This window comes from Pygoscelis adeliae, unplaced genomic scaffold (genome assembly GCF_000699105.1).
Source record: "Pygoscelis adeliae isolate BGI_AS28 unplaced genomic scaffold, ASM69910v1 Scaffold139, whole genome shotgun sequence".
Taxonomy (NCBI): Eukaryota; Metazoa; Chordata; class Aves; order Sphenisciformes; family Spheniscidae; genus Pygoscelis; species Pygoscelis adeliae.
The window spans coordinates 598073-615871 of NW_008825613.1; the positions used below are offsets into that span (position 1 = coordinate 598073).

The 17799-nt window shown below is 38.8% G+C and overlaps 2 protein-coding genes across 2 annotated transcripts in view; both read left to right on the plus strand.

The window, feature by feature from the left end:
• The window catches only part of LOC103924271, a 391194-nt gene that overhangs the window by 273817 nt on the left and 99578 nt on the right, over positions 1-17799 (plus strand). The gene's annotated exons all lie outside the window — the stretch shown is intronic.
• LOC103924270 (protocadherin-15) overlaps positions 1-17799 on the plus strand; it is a 376716-nt gene that overhangs the window by 273817 nt on the left and 85100 nt on the right. The window contains exon 20 of the mRNA XM_009332761.1: positions 9622-9738. Within this exon, the coding sequence (XP_009331036.1) occupies positions 9622-9738 (117 nt within the window). The remainder of the gene's footprint in view (positions 1-9621; positions 9739-17799) is intronic.

A 17799-nucleotide genomic window follows, 5' to 3' on the forward strand; every position in this document is an offset into this window, starting at 1 on the left:
CCATTTGTGTGTATATACATGTATATACACATATATGTGTATATACACACTCACACATACACACACACTGTATACTGCATCAGCAAAATATATATATTTATATATATATTTATATAAATATAAGGAAGAAATCCCCCTCTAAAATGTTCCTTAGTGTTCTTCTAGAGCTTATGGGAGAGGAGGGGATGTATGTCTTCTTGCTGTTACACACATTTAGAGAACATGTTTTGATCTATTGGCTTCTTGGTGCAGTAATGCAAGATTGATCCACATTGGTGCCAAAGGCTTTGCTCATCAGAAGGAAGATGTAAAATACTAATCTCCTAAACAGCGAGGCCAGCCTCACTTGAATTCCCCTGCAACCCTCTGGTCTACCACAAAGTTCATAAATACTTTGACTTCCAAATCGTTAGACATTAAAAACAGGAACAGTACAGTAACATGGGGCATTATGCTTCTCAGTGTAAAGCATTCTTCACTAGTTCCTATCACAGTGCAGACCTGACTGCATTAAATATGCTCAGGAGATTAGTCAACGTTGTCTGTATTTGGTTACGGGAAAGGCTCTCCTTTTTTTCATCCAAAGTGCATAGTGAGAACAAGTCAAAGCATTCTTCTTTTCAGTAAGTGTTTGATAGTCTGATCTAGGCATCCTCCTGAGAATGCAATTCTGATGTCTTGCTCTTGTCCAAAATAAAGTCCTGCAGTTCAGACATTCATCAGCCAGGTAAACAAACTTTGCCAGCAAATAGAAGTCCCACTATCGTAAAGAAAATGGATAAGACAAACAGTACATACGAAGACCCAACCACTGTGTTATTGGGTAATTTATATGGTTGACCTCCAACTTCATTGATGTAAAATCCTATCGGAAATATTAGGGCTGCCATACAGAATAGAATCACTGCAAAGAAAAGAGAAAAGAAAAAAAATGGTCACTGCTGTGTTAAAGTCAAAATATTTACCCATTCATAGAACAGTCCAGAAAAGCAAGCAAAGTATTCTGACCAAACTGAAAGGCTGAGATATTCCAGTACCTAACTGGCTTGAAATGACTGAGTAGGCTTTATCTCGCTTTTAAAACATCCCTTATCTACTCTCAAGAAAGATTAAAAGACCCCAATTTTGACTGTAATTTCAGTCCTGCTCACTAGATCATGAACTGTCTTTACAGCATAAAAAAATGGTGGATGTACTTCTACCACCATCCACAAGTTTAGTCAGAGTTCATTACTTCCCCAGTTATTTTAGTCATTTTCCCCAAAGTCAAGATAAACTAACATTCAACACTGAAGAAACTCCTTTTCTATTATCAGAGTTGTCTTTTTCCAACTGTAGTTGCCCTTTCCCGTTCTTCCACACAAATTCCTTTTCTGTAAGTTTAGCTAAAAATAGAAAACACACAGATTGTCATTGCAGTTTCTTTCAGATTACAAGATACCAGTTTCCTAAAGTTATATGAATGTTTCCTTAAGTAATGAAATATCCTTAAGATTTCCAACTGGAATACAAAGAAAGCTTTCTGATTCAGTTTAATCTAGATTTCTTAGTGAAAAACTTCAAATTCAGACTCAGTGAACAAAGAGAACCAAGCAACGAGGCTTTTTATTTCACCTGAACAGTTAGACTTATGTACATGGTTCATGCTTACAGCTGACTGTGTGGATGTACAAAAAAGAAACCAGAACTCCTATTAAAGCCATTCATTAGAATTACATTATGGATTTCACAGGCCTTCAGGTATCAATAGTGGTCAACATTCCTCACAGCACATGCCAGTACTCTGATCAAATCTAGAGAGAACATCCAGTGTTGTAGTATTTCCCAGGCGGCTAAGAAGGCCAACGGCATCCTGGCCTGTATCAGAAATAGTGTGGCCAGCAGGAGCAGGGAAGTGATAGTGCCCCTGTACTCAGCACTGGTGCGGCCGCCCCTCGAATACTGTGTTCAGTTTTGGGCCCCTCACTACAAGAAGGATGTTGAGATGTTGGAACGTGTCCAGAGAAGGGCAACGAGGCTGGTGAGGGGTCTGGAGCACAGGTCTTATGAGGAGCGGCTGAGGGGGCTGGGGTTGTTTAGCCTGGAGAAAAGGAGGCTGAGGGGAGACCTCATCGCTCTCTACAACTACCTGAAAGGAGGTTGTAGCGAGGTGGGTGTTGGTCTCTTCTCCCAAGTAACTGGCGAAAGGACGAGAGGAAATGGCCTCAAGTTGCGCCAGGGGAGGTTTAGATTGGACGTGAGGAAAAATTTCTTTACTGAAAGAGTGGTTAAACATTGGAACGGGCTGCCCAGGGAAGTGGTTGAGTCACCATCCCTGGAAGTATTTAGAAGATGGGTAGATGAGGCGCTTAGGGACATGGTTTAGTGGGCATGGTGGTGTTGGGTTGACGGTTGGACTCGATGATCTTAGAGGTCTCTTCCAACCTTAATGATTCTATGATTCTAAACAAGAGGAATAATGATGTTCAAGTACAGTGATACCAAAACACCTCTTTCCTTTCTGTAGAAGAGAGTTTCACAGATATAGTAGAGGAATGTTAAATGCACCCTTGGAAGTCCCCAAACAGCAGGGGATTATTAAACACTTAGAGGCAGCTCAGATGGGAAGCCACCAGCTCTGGTAATGTGCACATAGACTTAAGTGGCAGATGTTCAAAACAAAATGACAGTAGAAAATTACAGATACATATCTGTAGTTGTACAAAAAGATTGGGAAGGTTTGAAAATTTCAGTGTGTGACATATACTGTGCTTTGAAGTAAACCTTTTTACTTTCTCTCTTTGTGGGATTATATTATGTACATTTAACATTAGTGGAAGGAGGGATCGCTTTAAAAATACTTTTTTTTTCCTATTTATTACACTTGTGATAAAAGTCAGCAGACTGCAAAAGGAGCTGTAAATGCCTAATATGCATTTATTAGCTCAGATGCTGTTCAGTCACGCTGTTTTTTATAGCAAGGGAATGTTGATTTCCACTTAGATATAGTTAACTAGAAACCTTGGTATCAGCAGGTATAATCAAAGAGCACAGTCCTGAAGTGGTAGGAAAAACACATGGATGTACTTACAAATGCTGTATGAAACTATTTGCAAACCAAGAAAATGTAATATTTAAGAAGCTAACAAACTTACTGAGTGATTTTGTCAACAGGTCAGAAATAGGAGAGTAAAACATTTCCTCATAATAGACTTTTAGAATCTTTATGGTAAGATGCTTTCTGCTTAGCAGTTCAGAAGAGAGGCAAGAAGAAAGGGAAGCTTTGTGCAAAATTGCATTTGTAATGCAGGCTGCCCAGGTAGGCACCTCTGCATGTGTACTCTGTTGATAATGGTGAAAATCTTCTAAATGGTGTGATTCTCTTTGTGGTCTAGATAAATCAACAGAATCTGTGATTTTGGTGTTCTTTGACAGGAATTTGTCCCTCTGGAACTGTTCAGCAGATTAATAATTAGATTTTGCTGTCATGGAATTACAGCTATTTTAATAAATAATCAATGCTTGATTATAATTAGGTTACATACTACAAAAAACAGGAATTAAAAAATCAGACTGATTTTTTAAGCTCAAAAAAATCCAAAACCTAGATGACTACATGTAAAAAAGTATAACCCTGTTTTCATGAGAAGGAAATCAGGAGAGGGTAAAACGTTGATTTTTATGGGTGTTGGGGGAGGAGAGGCTTCACTCCCATTTGGTAGGGCTGCCCTCTAGTGCACTGCAGGCTAAAGGCAGCAATTTTTTCAGTGCAGTAGCAGGGTTCCCTTTGTAGGATAAAAGGGCATTTGCACAAATTATTATGCCCGAGATAGATATAGATATGTATACATAAATATATGTATATACATGTAAATATATATATCAAATATATTGGAGTGTCATCTGGAGTTGCTTCTGTTTGTGTGGAGATAGCCGATGAAAAATTAACTTTTTACTCTTTATTTTTCTCTTACAAAACAAGATTCTACCAAAACACATTTTCAAAAAAATTTATTATTCTTTAGAAAGTCTAGGTTAGTGGTAGTATTCAAATCAGACAAGTCTGTCACTCCTTGTAATGTTGCATTTTATTAATTGAAACATGGTAACAGTCATGAGCTACAGCTGTAGTTCACTGGAGAGAAGGGGCCACATCCTGAGCTCATCACAGCTGCCTTGCTCTCAGCAACCAGCAGAAAGGAGCTGTAATCCCAGTGTATCCGGCTGCTTCCTTCGGGCAGGATTTTCCAAATATCCTGGAACTACCGTAGCAACTCCTGGTGCAGTTGACCTTTGCAGGCTTTGCCGCTCAGGTTGTTTCTGAAGTGTGGGTTTTCATTTTCATTTTCATACGCGCTTCTCGATCCTTTGGGAGGTGGATCTGTAGGATCCACTGTGAAGTCAGAGAGGAACACTGGGACTGCTCCAGTTTGTGACAAAGGCTGTCGTAAATCCTGGTGACTCCAGGATCCAGGAGCTGCCAAAGTGGCTGAGCTAGGGTAGCCTCTGCTCGCTGCCTGTGAGTACACGGATCTGTGCTGTCCGTGCTGCGCTGTGCACACACGACACCCTGAGCTGAATGCACTTCAGATGAAGTTAAGCGGCAGTGATGGTGCAAGGAAGAAGGCAGACATTTGAATCCAATTTGTGTGTTTCCCACATTAGTGAATGAGGAGGAAGAGGGATTATTTCATCCAGATATTAAATGCTTACATTCTTACCTTAGCAGAGTATAAGCATTAAAGGTCTCTTGGTGTCACCATAAATGAAAAATATATTAATGTCTGTGAAGTCCATTTAAGTTTACAAGTTAATTTTATGCTGGGAACGCTGTACTGCAGGTATTTTTCTTCTGCTCTAGTTGTATATTGCCCTCCCATGTTGGCAGTCACCTAGTTTAGTATTAGTACATTACAGCTAGTGACTGTCTTAATGATTTTTAAATTACATATTCATTTGCTCCTTAATGCCTTTCCTCGCCCATGCTTTGTTTCTCCTCATTGGCACTCCTAGATGACTATCTTAGTTCACCAACGTTTTTGTTCAGCATTTTCATAATCTTTGCAGACAGGTCAATATTTGTTTCCTACAAACCTTTTGCTAAATAACAACCCTTTAAATCTTGTGAATGAGATGTGTCTTGTTCAGAGGGTAAGGAAGTTGGTCAGGAAGTGTGATCATTCACATGCTAAGGGTGACGTCTGAATTAACAAATGAGTTTGCATCAAGAAATCTCTTAATACGTCTTCATTTGCTTTTGAAAGTACTTATGTGGATTCTCAAGAACAATAATACTTGTGCTTCCTTAACACTTGATTCTTAATCTTTGTGCAAGGGAAAGATGTAAGGATGTGTCCTGTTCTGCTTTTATGTGCTGCCCAGTGTGAGCTATGTGAAACAAAACCAAACAAGAAGTGGTAGATAAAGAGCATCTATGACAGAGAGAAAGCTTTGGGGTTTTTATGCTTTGGTTTTCACTCTGTTTTGTAAACAAAGATGTATAAAAATATAATAAATCTGCAGCTAGATGAGCAGTGACACAAAGGCTGTTTTGTATTTATATATAAATATGTGGCTGCTATTACCTTACTGTCAAAAGACACAGCCCAAGTATTTCAAAGTGAGATATATAGAGAATTCATTACCTATATTTTCCATTTACATATTTTTGTGTGTGTCTGATATTTAATAGCAACCTGGATATGTGTGACTGAAGCAATGAACTGTGAACAGTTGTAAGATGCTGCAGTTTGGCCACAAGAGCTTGTGTAGGATTATGCCCCAGATTTAAAAGGTGATTACACTACTTCTTACTACCACTTTGTGGAAGGTTACTACCCTATTCCTAACCTGTGGTTAGGGATTGCACTCTCGTGCTGCATCCATTTCTAACACCACCATTTAGTGGTGTTTTAAGCAGAAGCCATCAGGTATGGAGTAATCTTCAATTTCTGTGCAAAAACATGTCTATGTCTTTGGTCTCCAGTAATGACAGAAGCCCAGTGCTTTCTGTAAATGTTATCTTTTTGCCCGAAGTCCCTCTGTGATGAAAACCTGAAAACTCTGTCTCTGTATCTGTCAGGGAATGCTGAACACTACTCACTGTTAAGTCCACTTCGATGAAGAAAATTGCATTGGGAACCTTGACTACAGGGGCACAGGTTTTGGGGGTGGGATGGGGCGGATCATGCCCATGACCTCTTGAGCTATTCACAGAAAATACGGAGTGTGCTTTCTTTCTGTGCTCTAACAAAATCAGATCTAGACTGTATTCCATCCTTGATGGTGGTGCTTTTTGCAAGAAAGTCAGTAGTTTCTTTTTGTGACCTTTTTGGTACCTCTAAGTGTCCATAATATGTAACGAGAAATTATACCAGTTGGAGATGATAATATATGAATTTCTTCAACATGTCTCTAACAAAATCTCTACTTGCTCTATCAGGAATTGCCCAGAAGAGTAGTTCTTCCTACCACCTCTGAACCAAGACTTTTACTAGAATAAAGCAAGCTTTACAACCAAAAAAAGCCGATTTCCATGTCATCTGCACGTTTTGCATGTTAAACCTTATGCCTGCAAAAATCCCTGTTCTGCTTCTAGCAGTTATTCATCGTAGACATTTGTGATGAGTACATGAGACTTGATCACCTGTCTGTAATGAGAGTCTTGCTTTCTGAAGTGCACTTACTGCAGCTGCATAATGAGAAGACCTGTGGTGATTCTTATGGGGAACTTTTATTTTGTTAAAAGTGGAAACATTTAAGCTTGAACTCTGCTATAAAAAATTAGTGGCTGCTTTAGAATTCAGGAAGAGATAAGCGGGGAAAAAAAGCATGTGGAGCTGTTCTGTCTAGATATGACTGAAACATTTGGTGCCTATTTGGTCGGCTCGGCTAAGGTTTATGAGGCACAATCATGCGTAAAGCTTGTCTTAGAGGAAAGATCAGTTACAGAGGCAGAAGGCTTTCTGTGTCCTACTTTATGCTTTGCTTTGTATTCCTGTGTATTTTGTACTGATGCATGTATCTCGAAAAATAGGTGCATTAAGTAGGATGACTTAGTCATTTTCTATAGCAGAGGATGTAGTGTATCATATTTAAACAGGATTACACTTTCCAATACCTTAAGTCAGAGATTTTCAGGTTCTAAGGTCACATAAAGGTATTCAAAAGATAACAAAACATCACACAGTGATTCTCCCCGCCCCCCAGTGAGCAAACAGCAGAGTGTGATCTCTTGCTGCTATGCCAAAGAAAAAAGACCAGATATGGCTGTGGATTTGCAGGTGCGCAGAGAGATGGATTCAAAATAAATGAATAAATACAGATAAAAGGCTGGGTTATTTCAGAAAATTAACCTGCTTCATGGAGGTGATCCTAAGCATCCAGATCATGGGAAGCAAAAGCTGCAAAAAAATAAGTTATCATAAGCATAGTATTGGGTCATTACCCCAGGTGGAGGCTTCATATGGAAGGTCAGAAGATGTCTTCCCTGTGTGTATGCAGTTTTTAAAAGGTTGTGTATCCCACTGGAAAACTTTCAGGGTCTACGAACCAAAACAGTTCCACACACGCTGATTTACACAGTTGTAAGACCTATGCATGTAGTGTTGTATCACATTTCTCCTACCGTACTGGAGATTATTTTTAATATTCCATGCCTAGGATTTCTGTATTCATAGCTGCTTTGTGTCTGCTTCAAATAAAGTAATTCCCCATCTTTTCTTTGAGGTAGAATGGCTGTGAATGGAGTCTTGCAGTGTGAGATTGCTGTATGATGTTGGTTTCTTTGCCAGAGCGATATATTGCTCTGGAGTAGAGCTTCTGGGAGCAAAATGGAACAAAGGATACCTTATTTTACAAGTACGATGTCAGTTTGAAGAGCCGTGAGAAACAAGATTGTTTATATGAAATAGTCCTGGATATTAAATTTTCAGATGAAGTAAATTATTTTCTTGCAAACAGGTGAAGAAATTGAAATTATAAGATTCAATGCCTGTAATTCCATGCAAAAATGCTAATCTGTTTGAATTTGAATGTTTTTCCAAAATGTTTTCATTTGAATGCTCTCCTAGTTTGAATTGCCTAGTAGTCACTTTTTGATGATCCAGTTGTCTCTTTGAAAATCTGAAAATCAGAGCAGCATTTCCAGTGCCTTGAAGACTTGAATTGCAGACCTTTCAGCAGAAGAAAATGCATTAATTATTCAGGCATTTACTATGTGGACTTGTAACAGTCATTTTTTTTTTATATAGATGCTTATTATACTGTCGTTTCCTCTGATGAGGTATGGATGAATGTTTTAAATGATTGTGTAATACAGCGTGCTAGCCAGTATCAGCATATTGCATTTGCAGCATGAAGAGCTGTGACAACAGGTAGAGGCATCATTGTATAAACTTTGAGAAGCTGTGTTTGTGTGGGTTACCTAAGAGATGGGGGGCACCTGTATTCCCCCAGAGCTCAGGCACACATTCTGCTTTAAGGGGAAAAAAGTCTGCTCTTCATTTGTGGATCAGTAAAGTCACTCTTGTGTGCTGAAGGCATATGATGCTTCTTATTTGTTCTGCAAAAAACCCAGAAAATTTAACCTGTGTTATCCATATGCGCAAAACAATGGAAATAGTAGTATGTAAAAATGAATAAATCTGTTCTCAACAGAATTCAAGCTAAGGAGGTGGATCTACAGAAAAAAACTGGAAATCAGTTTTATTAGTAGAATAAAGATTGTGATTTAGAGATGTACATTTAATTCTTTTAAAGGAACATACAGACAAATTTTCTGGAACTGTCTGTGAGAGAGTTCTGACAAAAAATATTTTCTGAGAACTTATGACAGTCAGAATGAATGCCTTTTTAATAACCTGGGATGCTGGTTGAGTTTCTAAATGTTTGCGGCTCCTGACGTGTGGGGCACCATGTCACCGAGAGCCACATGCATCCGACTGCTGCATCTACCTTAGTGCCAGCTTGTACAATCCCACACAGCCTGGTGTTTAGGTGAGGTTACATCCTTCACACAAGGAGGTACCCATGAATGTATATATACATACATAGCTGTGCACACATATTTAGGTGTGAAAGTATATGTATGTGCATACACACACACTACTATGTCAATGAAATTGGGCTTAACTCAAGCCTTTGAAGCTTCTTTTTGACAGCGTACACATCAGTCTGAAGAACACCATCTTAAGCTCTCATGAGGTGTTGATACTAATCTGACATTATATTTTCCATTCATTTATTGCATATCAGAGGTAACAAACACTGTTAAGCAACAGCAGCTCCTTCATTTTAGAAAATTAGCAAAGCCATGTTGTGTCCCACTGCTTGAGAAGCAGGTGTCATGGAAATCTCTGCTTTGTTTACTTGTGAGACTGTGTGTTTTTCTGCAGAATTTCCTTCTGTTGATCTGTCTCACATGAATTTTTTTATTTTTTTTTTTTTAAACTTTGGCACCTTCACCTGATGTGCTAGTTTTGTGCGGTGGTAATGGAATTGAGAGCCGAGAGAGACTGTGTATGGCAAATAGGCTTCCTAATAAGAAAGGAGTGATTGGGTAGAGTTTGAAAAAAACGATTGTGAATGCGTCTATAATTTTGTTTGAACTTCAAGAACTAAACTCTTAATTATGTTTTGCAGGATATGAATGATTACTCTCCAGTATTTAGCAAAAAGCTCTACAGGGGAATGGTTGCTCCTGATGCGGTCAAGGGCACCATTATCACTACCGTTTCAGCTGAGGATCACGATCCTCCGGTAAGCAAAAAGGTTCTGTTAATACTCTGCACCTGAGATGGAAAAAAATCTTTAACCCTTGTAAGTGACCTAACTCTCTCAACAACAAAGGTGATTATTATGAGTTTCACGGAGCAGTAACTCATACTTTTTTTTTATGTCAGCCTGTCCTTTGTCATTCTGGACAGACACTGCATTTACAATGATTGTTCCTGAAGCTGGCAAATCAATGATACAGCTCCTTTCTGTCAGGAGAATTTTTGGAAAGCTCTTTATCCGACTTCACAGCGTAGATGAATAAGAGGAATAGGCAGGAAGGGAAGCTGTGCCTGTCTTTGGTACAGTTCTGCAGCTTAAAGAGGAAACAAAACACAACTTTGTAAGATTGTTGCTTTCTTGATTTCACAGTCATTGTGCATTTCCAGTCTGAGACATCACAGGGTCACATGGAACCATACGGCTCACCAGACAATCCTATTGGATATGCAGTATTTGAACTGAATGCACCTGTGTTGGGGATAAAGCTTATTGCTGCCACTGACTTTTAACGCTGTTCCCTGGGGAATCACTTGATTGGCAGTACTGGGCACATATTTTTGACTTGTTAGCTATTCTGAAGGGTAATATCAATTTTTGTAATTAGAGGTTGATGAACATTGATGACCAGATGATCCACTCAGGATGATAAAAGCCAAAGATGTTCTGCCAGCCAGGTTTAATTTTTAATTGTTAGTGTTTGGCATATTAAGGAGAATAATCCTCGGGGCGAAGAGTTCAGAGAGAATGTTCCATGCACATTAAAAGCTGATGGCAGTGCTCTGACACAAATCAACTGTAACTTAGCTAAATATGCTATATAGTAATTTATTTACCACCCAAGAACAGAAATTGTTTGTTTCTGTAGTAGAAATAGTAAACAAACTGTTGTTTGTTTCAAGTATATGAAAGACAGTAGTATCATCAAGTAATGAATAGCAGTAGTTATCAATTAATAGTGCTACAGAGTATTTAAGGAATGTGGCAGCAGAGGACATAGACATTATTTGAGCAGTAAACAAAAGAAATGGAGAGAGGTGTGCCTTAATGGCTAGTCTTGGACAATTTGAAAGGGAGTATAAGAGACATTGGTGCCTGATTTTGAGTGCTCTGCTTGCATGCAGAATGGAGCCCAAGGTGTGTGTTAAGTTCCTTCCATAGAGCTTAGGATTAAGGTACATTAGAATAGGGTCCCAACCAGCCAACATGTTAATCACAAATCTGCTTAATTAAAAGCAGAATAGTCAGCACATGTATGTGTTAGACTGATCAGCAGAGGCAAGTGGGAATTTCTAGTGTGTCTTGCCTTAGAGATGCTTTTAAAAATGCATAGCCTAGGACTGTTCTCTTCATGGCAGGCACCTACATTCTCCTTCAAAGACACAACTGGGTGTACTCATAGCTTTTAGCATGCAGCAGAGAGATGATGTAGTGGTAGTGCCTGCTCTCCTCTCTTGCATCTTGTTATATTAATCTTGCTAGGAAAAGCCTTTCTATGGGATGTTAGAGGCCTAGGCTGCCTTCCCTCTGCTGACAGAAGGATTCCAAACTTTAGCTCTATTGGCATGTAAAATATCGTAACTACTAGGAAAGAGGCTGGCCAGAGTTCCTGAAAAACTTGAGGCATGTCTGCCGATGTGTGGAAGTCTTCCTAGCCAGAAAGGTGCTATAAAGGTAACAAGCTGCAGCACCTGTGAAGATCAGGGACATGCAAGGTTAAGCAGACTTGTCCTGGTCCATTTCTGGACTTGAACCGTTATGCCTAAGCAAGGGGATATATCTCTAGTAGCATTGTAGAAGTCTAAAATATAGAATTCCCGGCAATAGCCCTTCAGAGGGCTTCATAAGTGTTAATATTTTTGTGGCCTACCTACACTCTTGCCTTTTTGCTCTGTGGAAGTCTAGCGCTTTTGTCTGACCTCCTTCACTGTTCCCTGGGGCACACCAGGCCTAGGTTTCCACCATTGTCTTAGTCACTGTTTAAAACAGTGATTCGCAGGGGAAAGTAGGCTTGATTGCTCAGATCTTACAGTTATTTGCTGGAAAACAATTTTGAAATTGATTTTAAGACTGTTTGATTCTACTCTGTGAATGACTTCTACTGTCACATTTCATGAACGTCTTATTCTTCCATATGTTAGGTGCAACAGTGTGGTGATTATAGAAGGGAAAGTGGGCGAAGTTTCTGGATGGCATTAGAAGCCTGCAAGGGTTGTTTACACTATATATTGTACAAAGGTATTAGCTCATTTTGCTAGCATTTTTTCCTGAATAAAACACTGTACTACAGGAGTACTACCACCAAATTAGTAAACCTTGCCTTCACATAAATGGGTCTGAATTGAATTCAGCATTTCGGAGAGTTCAACAGATTCTGCTTAGCTGGAGAAGATTCTTTGTTGCTCTGCCTAGGAATGACTTGGGAACCAGGGAGGTAGGAAACACCATTTCCGTTCAAGAGCCCTCATCCTCAGTAGTTAGCAGCAAATAATTCAAAAGGAAACACTCTGCCCATATCAGAAGTGGAGTCACTTCAGAGTGATCTGCAAGTGGAGAGTGGGGAAAACTGGCTGTGCGTGACCTTTGAAACTGTGTGATTTTTTGATTGCCACAGTAGAAATCTAAAATACTAAGTTCATTAGTCACGGTCCTATGGACGTGTCTCTGCCTCTTGCACCAGTATGTATTTGCTTCTAGCAGGTTTATCATACTGACCTTTGAGAAGAGTCTGCGGAAAAGAATGTTAAGGATCAGTGAAACTGGGCAAGAAGATTAATTTCTATTCCATGGAAATTTCGACATAAGTAGGTTAGTGAGGATAGAAAAAAAATAATTAAATAATTATTCATTGGTGCTAGAGAATCACTTTTTAACTTCATTTTTGTGCAGCTTTTAGTTAATAGTATCTGTTGCCCTACAACAAGATATTTTGGTCTCAATAAAGTATTTGCCCATTCTGATATAAGCTCCATTTTATAATCCCTGGGATTAATGTGTTTCAGATATCACTGAGATACTGGAGGAAACAAAATAGTTGAGAAACTGATTAACGTATGTTTATAACAATTCTTAGTCCTGTGGAATCAGCATTTCCTAATGCAAAGTTATTTCACTTTTTTATTTAAAAAAAACAAACCCTTCTGAACTCTCTCCTTCTCTAACATTTCTGTCACTATCACTTGAACAGATAGATGTAGAAACTGGAGATGGATAAGCTTGCATGCTGTTTTGTACAGTGGGTAATAACGGCCATCTCTAGGTGGCATGAGAATGGCAGAATAAAAACCTAAAGTGCTTATGTCTCCCAGATTCCTTTCTTGTGACTACCTCACGTATTTATATGGATTTCTTTTATATGGTTTTGAGTGTTTTATATTTGAAAGATGTGGGGATCACTTCTACTTCTGTGGAGAAATCAATGCACATGCATGAGAGAGATCAAAATCACTGAATGTGGGATCCTGTTTATTACCATTATGACAGGCATAAATGCATATGACAGTAATGTTAAGATAATGTTCTTTGAAATCAACTGTTGCATTTCTTTGATTTTTATGAAGACTTAAAAATTAAGTTACCCTTAGGCATTTAATGAATACAATAGTCATAGAAGTTAGCCAACTATGGAGGAAAGCTTTTAAAATAGTTTTTGAAAGTTGGTATTTTATTTCAAACTGATGGCTGATAGTTTTTATTTCTAAAACAAAAAAGAAGATAGAGAGAACTATCAGACATGAATGGCTTTGTTTCTTTTCCTGACTGAGCCAACCTGTTCTGATATTTTGGGCTACAGGCAAATCTCTATTTATTTGGAGCTGGCTTTGACATTAAGTGGTGTCACAAAGTATTTGATATGAATTCACCAGAAATTGTTTTAAAAAACACACCACCTTTTCTCTGTTCAGTAAGAGTACCTTCCTCTAATCTTGCCTTAAGGGAAAGAATAGTCTTAGTTATCGTCATCTATGTTTTAGTTGTTTGTTTTGGGTTTCTTAACCTGGTGGAATCTTATTCGCACAGTAGTAATACATCTATTTTATCAGTTGAGGAAAAGAAATACTTATCTATTAAGAAAATAATTGTGGCTTTAAAATATGCCTGATTATCAGGGCAGGTCCAAAAAGAATAATATACTTCAAATAACTAATTTGAAGTATCCAAGCCTGAATTTTTCTGTTGTCATTTTCCAAGTAATGTAGGATATTCCCCTGTCAACATTAAACTCAGCCGAGAATAAAAGTCAAGCTAGATTTTTTTCATCGTCTGCAATAAAAGCTTTTCAGACCTAATCAGCTCTTCAGAGACTGGCCACTGTCTTCAGCAAATCCCAACTTTGCTCTGCATTGTCAAATTAATATGGATGGGATGAGAATTCAAATTGAAATGCTCAGCACCTGCATGTGATTTCTCTGCAGATAAAGCAAATCTAAATTTTCCAACAGCAGTAGAGCATGTTAGGAGTAGGAAGGCGGTGCTGAATGGTGTCAGTGGAGTTTGGCTCTCCATTTCACCCCATAGACACCATCCTCAACGCGTTCCTCCTTTGAGCTGCTGGACTGGGGCTACTGTGGTGTTGCCCTGTTGTTCCTTCTAGTCCCTCAACAGCAAAGGTGACAGCAGCAGTGACGGGCATGTAAATGGTAGAAAAAAATTTCATACCACTGAAGTCAACCTTAATAAATCATCATCTGTAGCAAAGGATGCAGGTATTTTACCTACTGTGTTACTTTTTAACTGTGGAAGTGCTCATTCAGTGATGTTCCTGAGAAAAGATCATTTATCTGCAGCTTTTGACTTCTACAGGACAAGTCATAAACATAAATGCAAGCATTAAATTGTCAGTGAGGGTGGCATGGGTACAAAAAGTAATGTAGGTGAAAGATGAGAAGTTGGAAGAGACTTGTGGCATAGAGTTTTCTGGTTTACAGTAGCAGTGTTATTTTCTAAGTGACTTAGAAACTTACAGCATATAGATATGGAAGTGCCATGAGTGACTACGATATGCTTCCAAAAACAGTCAGAGGAAGTAAGAGTGAGCTTTTACTCTTAAATGAAGTACTGTTTGATTAATTTATTGGAGATGTACGTTAAAGGTTATCATGTTGTTTTTCTTTAAAAAACTTCCCCCATCAGATCTCCATGCAGTAAATTATTTGCAACTCAGTGTATCTTACATGTATGAATGTGTATATGTGTGAATGAAGTTGGGATGTAGATGTATAATCTTTGTAATTTAACTCTGCAAACCTGATGCCTAAAACATTTAGCCATCATTAGAATGCAACAGTTAATAATAGGATTGGATAATAGGATTGCAAAAATCCATGGATTTCTGGTTACTATTAACAGTTACTAATTCAAAACGAAAATTATTTATGCTAGATTCAAATGCTCCCAAGTAGGTATTTTGTTATGTTTTTATTTTGATCTGTGGATTTCAAAGTGGTCAAAAAAATCTTGGCCTGAAGGCTTAAGAGATCTCTGCTAGTTATTCCTCCAGGTCCTTAGTGAAATGTCAATTAAAACATAGAAACCAGTGCTTTTCACTAAAGGCCAGAGCAGGATTTGAAGGGCTGTCTTGAGCAAATGTCAGTTTAAGTTCTTACCAGTTTCTCCTTTCCTTTCTTTTCCCGTTTGAATTCACTTTTTTGCAGTGACTGAGAACATAAATTATGTTTCAGAATTTACTTTTACGTTTGTTAAAAACACTCTAATTTGAAATACCGTTCTGGTAATTGAAATCTGGTAAATATTGATTTACATGTGTTTCATGGAATATCGTAAATCAACATATTGTCCTTTGGTTTATTGGAACAATCCTCAGTATATTTTTCTACAGTTTAAAAATAGTTATATGGTATCTGACTTTTCAAATTACTTAGTACACCCTATTAGTTGCTCACCCTGTCTTTCCCAGAAGAGCTTATATCTAATTCCAGGCACGCTGCATGTAAAGGGTAAGAAAATACTAAGCAGAAAGCAACAAGAACAGTCCAAGGGAGCCAGAGTGAATTATGGTAATAGACTAGAGCCATGTAACCATGGCTGCCAAGAAAAAACTTGAGTACAGCTTCAATTCTTTCGAAATAACTGGTATACCTTAGTAAAATCAAAATTGTCAATTTTACAAACATTGCAATTGAAATTGTTGAGAGAGGAGCACATTTTCTGTTTAGCATTTGAATAGTCCCTTTAAGGTATAAGTACTCATGTATTCAACATATTTTGTTGTGTAGAGTTCTGAAAGAAGAGAGGGAGGTAGCTTTTAGACCAGTTGAGAAAAGTTGTACTGTTTGCGTGGGGGGTAACTGAGAAGCAGCAGACAGGTAAGGCATCACAGCCACTGTGCAAACTGATCTAAACCGGTGATAACAGTGTTAGGAGGCTGCACCGTGTAAGTGGGAAACAGCAGAGACAGTTGTGTGTCAGGGGTCTCCCTCACATATCATCTTGAATGTTCTTTCCAGAAGTTGTTGTTCAGCTGGAGCTTAAGGACTTTGTTTATCTGGGGTTTCTTAGTATCCAGGAGTGGATTAGTTTAGGCTGTTGGACATCATAGTTAAGTGTCATGTTCAGGGCAAGTCTGGAGTCCTGCACAGTGAAGCTGTGTCTCCAAAACGTGCTCAGACTTCCTGAGCACCAGGTGTGCAGAGTCACTCAAACAGGCTTTGCTGTATTTGTGTTGCCAAAGGTGCTCCAGTGAGTCCCAAATGGGTTTGACTTGCTGTATACACAGTATAAATGGGTGTCTGAGTAATCCCAGACAGAAATATGATAAAACTAAGTGAGAAACACAATTTTTTCCCACTATTAAATGCCTTGCTTTGTTTCCTGGAAGAACTCCATTGACCCTATTTGAGTTTAGTTTCCCCACTGACTCTTTTGTGTTGAAGTCAAAAATGGTGAAAGGTGCAAGCAGGTACCCTGTGTGAGGTGCATAACTTTGCAAGGGTTTTGTGTGGCTGGGAAACCACAGAAACACTGCATCTCTGCTGGAGGTGCCAAAGAAGTGCTTCTAGCAACTAAGGTAGATGTGATAATATCCTATAGAAAAAAAGTTTCTTTTTAAGTGCTGCTTTGCTTTAGCTAATGCAAATGTACACAGCTTTGGTTTCTCTGAGATATTTTCAAGTCTTTACAGGGAGAGATACCTGGAGTCCCCAAAGCCTGGATGAAGCCAATGTCTGACTCTCTTACTGACACTTCTGAATTTTATTAGCACAGCCTTCAGTATCCCCAGCCAGCATCTATTGCCATGTATTCTTTGGGCAAATAGATGATCCTTTGTAGCTGAAGAAATCTGAAGCCTGTATCAGGATTGGTACAGATACATAAATCCCTCAATTCGATGTCGATCAGATGCTGAGAAGAGTCCTCAGGACTGTTTATAATATTTCCGCTCTCAGTGCTCAGTTTGAGAGCTTAGCTCTCAAAGAATGACAAGTGGCCTGCCCAAAAGTAGAGCTTGTTAAAATGCTTCAGGAGTGGCAAGTGAAAACACATGGAACTGGTGTCTAGACACCACTTGGGCCATCTGGGTGAGTCACCACTTCTGCACTCAGCAGCTGTATGGAGACACAGCTGAAGTTGCTTTTAAACTGCCTCCCTCTTGCTGCTTTTCCATTCTCTGTCTTGGGTTTCAATTTAACTTAAACTAAAAATAAATGCTAACCCATATTGTACAAGGCCACAAAAAAAAGGCACGGTATCTTTGTTTCCTACACAAGCTCATGTATAATCTGAATTAAAATGACAGAGACAGTCACTTTGGGAGCAAGAGAAAGGAAAGCAGAAGAACTCTTGTGGCTCTGTGGAATGATCAAACCAAATGCACAGCAGAGCAATGGTTTGCTTTGAAACTTTAGAGGTCACACTTCATCAGCCTCAAGGCTGGGAAGGTTTTGGTGATGAGAAAGAGCTTTAAACCTGGTTTATTTCCCGCTATGTACCAAAGTTTACAAATCTGTATTTTAAATGAGACGATTGCATGTGAAGGGATTTGAATGGTGGTTGCTTTTTTGCTCTGCAAAGGGCCTACCAGTGATT